The sequence below is a fragment of the Mesoplodon densirostris genome, chromosome X, assembly GCF_025265405.1.
Source record: "Mesoplodon densirostris isolate mMesDen1 chromosome X, mMesDen1 primary haplotype, whole genome shotgun sequence".
NCBI classification, from domain to species: Eukaryota; Metazoa; Chordata; class Mammalia; order Artiodactyla; family Ziphiidae; genus Mesoplodon; species Mesoplodon densirostris.
The window spans coordinates 21,402,812-21,413,328 of NC_082681.1; the positions used below are offsets into that span (position 1 = coordinate 21,402,812).

Here is a 10,517-nt window from a genome sequence, read left to right on the forward strand (position 1 = left end):
CTTGCGGGATCTTAGTTCCCTGACCAGGGATTGAACCCAGGCCCTCAGCAGTGAAAGCGTGGAGTCCTAACCACCAGACCACCAGGGAATTCCCAGAAATCTAACTTCTTTCATGTGGCGTCTGAGGCTTTCCATGACCCGGTCCGTAACTACCTCTCCATCCTCCATTCCGGCCACTGGCCCGTAATTCCCAGTAAGATGTTTCCTGTGCCCTTCCTCCACACACAGCAGGCTAGTTTATGCCTCTGTGCCTTTGCTCATGCTGACCTTTCTGCCTCATACTCCATTCTGCTCTTTTTGCCTCATCTGATTCTTCCTTGTTTTTCAAAATAAAGCTACAGAAACTCTTCCTCTATCATTAGGCTAGGCTGAGAATCACTGCAAGGTGCTTTCTTTGTGCCTTGTCCCTGCTCCAGTCATTAATAGCACATTAGAATGGAATGCTCTGCTAGGGGCACCGAGTCTTAGCCCTCTAGGCATCCCCAGGGTCTCTCTCAGTGCCAGGCACACAGGTGCTTGAACAGAACTGAGTGCTGGAAGAGTGCCACCCATGTTTCTGTGCCTATCTGCCTGTCCACTCACTGTGTCATTGGCTTGGGCTTTCATATCCTCAGTTGCTCTGGGTGGGGAGACGGCTTCTCTGATGTTTCCCTGACAACTCTTCACTCAGAATAATGAGCATCCTCGATCCTTTGCCCAACAAAACCTTCCAGGGGTTATTCTCACCTGCCTTCCCGCCTCCAACACACTATGCCATTTGGGAGGCCACTGGACAGTCTTGGAGACCCACCCTTCAGTGGATCTTCCTTTTCATCCATGGGATCTTTTTCCAAGCAGCATCAAGTGTTTCCAGTTGAGGCAGTCTGGCACCCCGGGCCTATTTTCCCTGGAAGAAAGGGGGCTGCTGGCAATCACTGACTCTCCAGAGCTATTGGCATCTGAGTGGAGGGCAGCCCTCGTCACTAGCACGTGTGCGTGCACGCGTGTAGGCGCCTCTAATTTCTCTGCTGCTGTGATAATCCCTACAGTGTGGAGACCGAGGCTGTGCACCTTGGACGGCTCTCCTCTCATAACGGCACTAGGAGCCCTTCATCTGGGAGGAGTCGCGCATCCATAACATGAGAGCGTCTGTGAATGTCTGCCTCTGCCTTCCTGTGCTGCCTCTTTCTCTCTCTCTCCACATGGGGATGGTGCTTTGGTCCAGACACTAACCCTGCTGGTTGCGATCTGTCTACTCTGAAGGACAAGGGAGAGATTTTAGGTAGGAGAGCCGCAGGCTTGCACAGGGGTGCACTCTAGAATTTACCAGAAGATGTCACTGTAGGCTTAAACCAGTAAAACAGAGGACTGTCAGCTGAGCATGAAGGTGACTCCATCATGGGGGTTTAAAACACCCATTTATAATGCATGCCTGGAAAAGCTGGTTGAAAGACTAATCCAAATGTGTCACTGCACTTCATAAATTTCTTTTTTTTCCAAATAATCAGACTAATTGCCACAAAGCTATGGCCTCAGGCCTAGCATAAAGGCTTGATAAATCCGTACTGAAGGAATGAATGAATGAATACCAAAGCTAGGAGTGGAAGGGCAGAGCCCATGGGAACAGCAGTCACCTTTGTTGGTCAAGGAGGCTACTGGGGAACAAAAGCTGCTACTCGTTAGCAGTGGGTCTCTACAGAGATGAATCTGAGTGGCACCAGCAAAGTCAGGTCCCAGGAAAAGGACTGAGAGAGGTGAAGGTCGTCTTGGCCCCCTCTCCGGCCTCACTCCCCAATGCTTCTCTTGTGCCCCATGCTTGTTTATTCCAGAAAATCATAGAAGGTGATTTTTTAAATTTTCTATGATTTTTGCCAGACATTTAGATTCTCCAGAGTTTTTAATATAATGAGGCATGACCTTCCCAGTTCCAAACTCTTTCCCCCCTCTTCCTGAGATTGTTCTTTAAAGAAGTAATTAAAGGAGTTACGGCTGAAATGGACAAGATGAGAGTTGCAGAAGAATGCCTAAAGCCCCTGCCCCGGAAAACCTAGTTTAAACAGAAATACAAACAACCGATTGCAATTCAGTATCAAAAGTGTTTTCACAAAGGTTCAAGTGTGGAAGTGACACTGAGGAAGAGGTGATGGCTGGCAGCAAGGAGTGGGATACATTTTCTCAGAGGAGAGATAGTAGTTGGACTGGAATTCGAAGGATGCCTAGAATTTTTCAGTTAAAGAAGGAAGGTCACGCCAGGCAGAGGAAACACCATGCACAGAACAGAGGCACACGGGATATAGATCCCAGGGTGCCTGTTGCTCAAAGCCCAAGATTTAGGAGGAGAGTCTGCTCAGAGGATATCAGCCACCAGACTCAGAGAACCACCATCCCTCGGATGGGAATGAATAAACTTCAGAGAAGCTGCAAGCTATTCCCCAGGTTTCTTTTCAGAAACTAAATGTTAATATTCAGAGTTTATTGTTGTCTTCCTTCCACGATAGGCCGGCTCATCCACGACCTCGTCCTTTATCCACTGAACCTGAGTGGAAGCTCATTTATTATGAAAGCACAACTGCTGAGTTGTTTTTCCCCGATCACATTATAAGCCGGGATGCTTCTGGGGTGTGTGGGGGGGGTGTGCGTGCACGTGTGTGTGTGCCCCTGCTATGTATGGGTGTGTGTGGGTGTGTGGTTTAAATGTTTTCTAGTCTGCTCTTTGAGCAAAGAACTTGATCAGTTTGCAGCTTTAAATTGAAGACAGCCACACAGCAAAGCCTCCACACATGCTGACATCTGGGTGTCCTTTCTGTGGGTAAAGAAAAGGGGCATTTTGGAGCTGATAGAGTTAACTTTCCTCTGCTGGAATATTAGCATGTGAGCAAAGGCTGAAACCAAGGTAGTAGCTTATATATATGCCATTGGCAGCTACCATGTCTATTTCAGTCAGTGACTAACCACAATGTCCATTTCTGGAGTCCCCCAGGCTGCGCTGGCTGAGTATCTCCACATTCCACTGCCATCACGTAGGAGCCATGATGTTATGACAACAGCCAGAATCAAAAGCATCATATCACACACTCTTTCAATGAAGTTTTGTTCTTTAATAAGATATCCCGATTAGGCTAGATATTAGAAAAATGCTTTTGTGTATTTAGTAAGAAAGATTAGAACTTGAGCTCACTTGTCAACCTCGTATCACTTCAGTAAAATCACGTGTTTCCACTGAGTTTCCGTCTCACGATCAGTTAATGGGGGTTTGGGGGTGGGGAGTATGAAATAAATGAGGTCATTGGGAGGACTTCGTCATTGGTTGGAGAGAGAGAAAAGCAGGGGAATGAGGGGAGGGGAGTGGAGTTTCTGCCGATGTAGTGCTTTAGCTGCAGTACCAGCGAATTGGGTGAAAAATGAGCTCTCTGGACAGGCTAGTGGGACTCAGAGAGGGGATGATAGCACAGTTCACAGGACAACTGCCACCAGATCGCCATCATTTCCCTTTTGCCTTCCTTCCTGACCAGTGAACATCACATATGCCATGCACCTCCCTGACTCCACTTGTGTCACCCGAATTCCTGACCATTGGCCTTTGTGCTTTGTCCATAGGAACTTCCACTACATCACCATCCTCCGCGACCCAGTGTCCCGGTACCTGAGTGAGTGGAGGCATGTCCAGAGAGGGGCGACATGGAAAGCGTCCCTGCATGTCTGCGATGGAAGGCCCCCAACCTCCGAAGAGCTGCCCAGCTGCTACACTGGAGATGACTGGTCTGGCTGCCCCCTGAAAGAGTTCATGGACTGTCCCTATAACCTAGCGAACAACCGCCAGGTGCGCATGCTTTCTGACCTGACCCTCGTCGGCTGCTACAACCTGTCGGTCATGCCCGAAAAGCAGAGGAACAAGGTCCTCCTGGAAAGCGCCAAATCGAATCTGAAGCACATGGCGTTCTTCGGCCTCACCGAGTTTCAGCGGAAGACCCAGTATCTGTTTGAGAAAACCTTCAACATGAACTTTATTTCGCCGTTTACCCAATATAACACCACTAGGGCCTCTAGCGTAGAGATCAATGAGGAAATCCAAAAGCGTATTGAGGGACTGAATTTTCTGGATATGGAATTGTACAGCTATGCAAAAGATCTCTTTTTGCAAAGGTATCAGTTTATGAGGCAGAAAGAGCATCAGGAAGCTAGGCGGAAGCGTCAGGAACAACGCAAATTTCTGAAGGGAAGGTTCCTTCAGACCCATTTCCAGAGCCAGAGTCAGGGCCAGAGCCAGAATCCGAGTCAGAATCCGAGTCCGACCCCAAACCTAAATGCCAATCAGAATGTGACTCAGAATCTGATTCCGAATCTGATTCAGAACCTGACTCAGAGCTCGGGTCAGAATCCGAGCCCGAAGGAGAACCGGGAAAGCCAGAAGCAGAACCCTGGCCAAGAGCAGAGCGATGGCAACACCAGCAATGGCACCCATGACTACATAGGCAGTGTAGAGAAATGGCGCTAAATGGCTCCCAAAGCACACTTCTCCCAAAGCGCCAGTCAAAATAGGGCAAGTCTTCAAACATGAGAGTGTCCAAACACATCCTGCTTCCTTAAGTTTGGAAGTTAAAAAAGTTAAGATGTTGCCTTTACAGTTGCCTTTCAATTCAGTGTTCTACTGTGCGTGGGTAAAACAAATTTCAATATGTAATTAAATTGTCTTTTTTTGGGGGGGGAGTCATGGGGAATTTATAAAATCCAAAAGGCAAACCAGACTCATCAGAAATTGCTGTTTAGATATTTTCAGAAGTTCTTAAATTAGTCATAGAGACAAAATGAAAACATAAAATGTGGCCGTTTAACTTATAGCTAAGAAATGGACTTTACATTATTCATGATACACTGTTGAAACCCAGTCTTGGAAGCAAACATTTTTTTCCAGGAGTAATCATGAATATAACACAAAAGAAACTAAAATTAAACACGAAACTGTTCATTTTCTTCTGATTTTAACAATGAATCTATTTAAAAAGAATAAGAACTGATGGTAGAGTTTACCAAACTGTAGAAAATGAAAAACTTCTCTCCCAAACATGGGTAGTTTTATGTAAAAATATTGGCTTTCGAATAGAACGAGACTCATATCTTGTTATTTCAGAGACATTTAAAATTTTAAACTTTTTCTGCCTTCTACTATTTAAAGGTTTTAAACAGGGTGTATCTCATTAAATAAAACACTTTTTCCAAATGGAGTACCAATGCAAAGATCTAATTTCCAGATGATTTCTGGGCACTGTAATTTCAACAATTCTGGACTCTTTTTGGCACTGCTTCTCATTCATTTTAAAGCTTCTCCGAGTTGTGCTCATTCCAAACTAACCCGTTTTAGAATCTTTTTTCATCATCTAAATGGTGTGTTGCTGAATTCATTGTGATAATATAATCCTGGATTAAAGTCAGGACTTTCTTTCTGTAGAATTGTCTTATCAATGTTTGTGTAGTGAGGTCCTTATCAAGAAACTCTTGAACAGGATAATGTGTCTTAAAATATTGCTCAAGTTATTATTCTTGATCAGATAGAATTAAACCTGAATGTGAATAAATTGTTATTTACTTTTTGTGCATTTTTATTGTAATGTTTCCAGTTGGGCTGGCTATTTTCTAGCCCATTAGTTCTTTTTCGCTTTGACAGAGTATAGACAATTACAAGAGAAAAAACAAGGGTAGAAGAAGCACTAGGATAATCAGCATTATTCAGTAACACCAAAAGCTTTACCTCCATACTTTGGGTGAACTGTGTACCAGGTTTTGTTTTGAGAAAACAAAAGGCAGGAGTGTTCTGCATTGAGGTTAAACATCGGAAGCATATGGATTGAAGAAAGTGATTTGGTATTGGAAGTCTGTGCAGAAATACTTTTAGGGTATCAACTGTGAATTGTGCAGGGCAAAAAGAAGGATGTAACCCACCGTGCAAGCAGGCATCCTGATTCTGGGTAGCTTCCATTTTACGGGTTTTGCTATCCTTTCCTAAGGACTTATGCTAAGCCCCTGGCTGTCAATCAAAAAGGCAACTGGAAGTGGCATTTATGTTTTCACGAGGGACATGCTTAGAAGTGTGACCATAAAGTCACATCTTGTACAATCTGCTCATTTGCATGATCTAGTTTCATCTGTAATAATAAGGCCACAAGCTGGACAAGAAGCTGAGTTCTTGGTTTAAAAATAAATGTTCTTGACTCTGCACTTGTATCAGTAGACCTAAATTTTGTTTTGTCCAATGTATCACAGTCCTGGGAATCTGAGAACTGGAAAACTGAAAGGAAAAAATTTTCAAAATCCAAAACATCTTGAAGTCAAACTGTTTTAGAGTGAAACTATTTTGTGTACTTTGTGTTTTTAAACTAATGATTCTGTAGATCACTGTGGTATTTCAATTTTGTTTTGATTGATATTGTTTGCTCTTAAAACTGATAGGTACTGCTGGAAAGCAGGATGAAGCCCGAGCCAGTGGAAAAGCTTGTTACAGAAAAAATATTTTGTGTTATTGCTGTGGTGTGCATGGTTTGCAGAGATTAAGTGCATTTTCTCTGTCTATACTGATTTATTGTATATAGGGGATGTTATAAATATACATTTTGGTCACCATCATGTAAATCCCATGATTTTGACTGTAAACATCTTTCCAGTGGTGTAGCTTTACAAACCATTCACTGATTTTTGTGTAATTTAACAATAGATATGAAATAAACTTTAAATTACAGGCTCTGAGTAATTTCGTGATTTCAAGGTTTGCAGCCACTAGACATTATGACATCACAGAGAGAATTTTCTTTTCTCAAGGAGTTTCTTTTTGTCCTCTCGTCCACCAGGTATGGAAATGAGATGAGCCATTCTAATCTAGCACACCCAAATGGCCTTAACTTTGGGTGCTTCCTTCTGAGAGTCCACAGTGTGTCCTCCTTTGAATAAAACAAAGTTGTCAATGAAAGACAAAGTTGACTGTGCATTTTAGTCAGCTCAGGCTGCTATAACAAAATACCATAAACTGGGTGGCTTATCAACAACAGAAACTTACTTCCCTACAGTTCTGGAGGCTGAAATTCTGAGATCAGGTGGCCAGTATGGTCGGGTTCTGATGAGGGCCCTCTTCTCAGTTGCAGAAGTCTGTCTTCTTGCTGTGTCCTCATATCACAGAAAGTAGCTAGCTAACTCTCTGGCTTTTTCTTTCTTTTTTTTTTTTTAAAGGTGAGAAGTTTATTTAAATTTTCTATTCCATATTAAAGGCCCTTTGCTTACAATCTTGGCAACACAGTATTTTCTTTTTCTTTCTTTTTTTTTTGTGATAAGCGGGCCTCTCACTGTTGTGGCCTCTCCAGTTGCGGAGCAGGCCTAGCCGCTCCGCGGCATGTGGGATCTTCCTGGACCGGGGCACGAACCTGTGTCCCCTGCATCGGCAGGTGGACTCTCAATCACTGCGCCACCAAGGAAGCCCTGGCTTTTTCTTATAAGGGCACTAATCCCATTCATGAGGGCTCCACCCTCATGACCTAATCACCTCCCAAAGACCACACCTCCAGATACCATCACACTGGGATTAGAGTTTCAGCATATGAATTTGGTGGAGACAAACATTCAGTCCATTATGCTATGCAAATGAAATATGTGAGTGTTTTAATTTAAAAATTATTAAAGGAGATACTCGCACATCTAAGAACATGTTGAAAAGAAAAATAGCACTTTTTATTTTTTAATCTATCCCCTCTGTCTAGGATAGAGGTTAAAGGTGAGCATTAAAGTATCGGCTTTTAAAGTTATCAAGACAATATGCTCTAATTGTATTCAATGTACATATTTTTCCAAATAAACTTATGGTTAGGACTATGGATGGGGATGATTTGTTCTTGCCCTTTTGAAAAGAGAATTTAGATGTCAGTTCATAGGATTAGAGGGAAGAAAGCTACAAAATTTGGGGGGTTTAACTATACTCAGCCTGCAAGGTATTCATGCTTTAAAAATTCTGCCCATCAACTGTTCATTGAGCAATAATTGGGTGGTCAAAGGTCCTGACTGCAAAAGGGTCCCATGGCCTCCCCTTGGGAGGAACTGTGAACAGGAATGTAGAGATCAAGAACTTGAAATATTTAGGAAATAAAGATTATTTCCCTTTACCCTCCAGGAGGCTACTCTTGGAGAGTACTTACCGAAGTGGGGAAAATGTTGAAAACCTGCCCTATGCTTCTGAACACAGAAGCTGAGCAAAGGGTCTACTGAGATAGCCCAAAAGAGCCATAAAACATCACAGGACAGGCTTTAGACAACTGCATTCTGCCCATGCCTGAGACACAGAAGAGACCAACACTGTAGTCCAGGCTGGTGATATGCAACTCCCAGCTTTCTTGCCCTGTGCTGAGGAGTGCTGCTCTCTTGTCTTCACTAGGGATTAAACCAAGCAAATAAACAAAGTCCAGGTGTTTTCTAAAGAGTCTAACAAGACACAGCGTATGCTGACTCCAAATATATCCCCATGGGAATAAGGCAATCCTAATCTCTCAAATGGCCAGAGTGAAGTGAGCTGACAGTTTTAAACATCAAAGGAATTAGATCAAGACCTCAAAAATCCTAAAGTAAATTTATAACACATCAATCAGACCTTCAGAACTAGCCTTTAGAACTGCAGGAGAAAACTATCTTGAGGACAAAGCAAATCAGCTGTTTGTCAGTGCAAGTGACACTGTTTGAGCAGGGGTCCCAAAAGGACAGACCTAGGGCCAAATGTGGCTCTCCACCTGCTTTTGTAAATAACAATGTATTGGAACACGGCCATGCCCTTTTCTTTGCATATTTCCTCTGGCTGCTCTCATACCCCAGAGGCAGGAGCAGTTGCAACATACATCTAATGTCCCAAAACCCTAAAATATTTATTTTCTCGCCCTTGAGAGAAAAAAATTGGTCAACCTCTGAGCTAGAGAGCCAATCAAAATTTCCCAAATAGTAAAATCTTGGCAGAGTTTACAATGATTTCAGAGTCAGAGAGAACAGAAGGGTGTGATTCAAACGACACACTTCCAATAAACCAACAACACACCAACATTTATGGGATACCTACTATTATATGAAAGGCACCACATTAGGCCTAAGAACAGGGAAGAATCTGATCTTTCCTCAAAGGATTATGGAAATCTAAACCAAATGCTGTGCCAGAGAGTATAGTTAAAAGCTTAATTTGTTCTTCAGTGTGTGTGTGTGTGTGTGTGTGTGTGTGTGTGTGTGTGTGTGTGTGTGTTTGATTACATGGTTGTAAAAACTGCAAATGATATAGAAACATGTAAATAAAAAATGAAATGACCAATTACCTACACAATTCTCACTCCCCCAAAGTAACTAGTATAATTATATGATTTCTTCCAGACCTCCTTGTCCTTTTCACATTCAAATCTAATCCCTCCCTTCTCTCTCCCCACACACATATAGTATTGATAACAAAAATGAAACCATATAGTTTTCAATGTTACTCAGTTTCCATTTTTTTAAGCTCAACAATGTATCCTGGTTTTCCTTCCAAAATAGGAATATAGTGGATGGTTGACCCTAAGCCCCTAAGCCCCCAAACTGATTACTGCTGATGTTACAGGTTGAGAATGTTGGCTGTGGATCCATACTGCCTGGGTTTGAATCCCAGCCCCACCATTTACCAGGTCTGTGACTTTGGGGAAGTCACTAACCCTTCCATGCCCCAGTTTCCTCCCTGTAAGTGGAGAAAATAATAGCTCCAAGTTCAGAGGGTTGTTGTGAGAATTAAATGAGTTCATATTTGTAAAGCACTTAGAACTGTGCCTGACATAAAATAAGCTTAATATGTATTTGATGGCACTATCATTATTATTGCTACGAGTTTGAAACCTAGATGTCTGATGGATGCCTGTGTCTTTGATAGCTAAAGACTGACTCTGAGATGAAGAATTGAAAGTGCTGGCAAGAAAATAAGCCAAAAGTAGTATATGTCCTACTGTGATTAATTAAAAAAACTTTTCTAAAAATTAAATATATATATATATATATATATATATATATATATATGTAACAAATGTTACATAATTAACTGTATAAAAGACCTACCCTAAGGTTTACTTCTGAGTTTTGAATGTAGCCAGTGACAGATCTCCTGAAAGATCTAATCCACAAAATGGCAAGTGAGTCACCCATACCCTCTCCAGCAGTGAAAATGCATTATCTGATGTCCCTGGCTCCCTGGGGACCTACTTTTGTGCACTTACCAAAGATGACTCACCAGCAGGCCCCTTCCTTTCCCACCCACCTCCCCACCCAACATTGTCCGAGTATGGGCCTGTCTGCACAGTGAGGTCCCAGAGGGCCCCAAAGGTCTAGCTGCCTCCCTTACCGGTCTGGGTGGGTGCTTGGAATTCCCACACTCCAAGTTTCTACTCTGGGTGAAAGCAGCCTGTGCAGAAGACCCTATTAAAATGCATCTATGCCACCTAGGAGAGAGGAAGGAGAGTAATCCATTAAAAGCACCTCCTAGTTTATCACATTAGCAGTCACGAAGGGCC

At 42.9% G+C, this 10,517-nt stretch overlaps 1 protein-coding gene across 2 annotated transcripts in view; it reads left to right on the forward strand.

Annotated features, from left to right (window-relative positions):
* The window catches only part of HS6ST2 (heparan sulfate 6-O-sulfotransferase 2), a 290,382-nt gene extending 285,445 nt beyond the window's left edge, over positions 1–4,937 (forward strand). For both annotated transcript variants that reach the window (XM_060087189.1, XM_060087190.1), the window contains one exon: positions 3,577–4,937. In XM_060087189.1, coding sequence (XP_059943172.1) covers positions 3,577–4,474 — 898 coding nt within the window. In that variant the 3' untranslated portion in view covers positions 4,475–4,937. The remainder of the gene's footprint in view (positions 1–3,576) is intronic.
* The last annotated feature ends 5,580 nt before the right edge of the window (positions 4,938–10,517 follow it).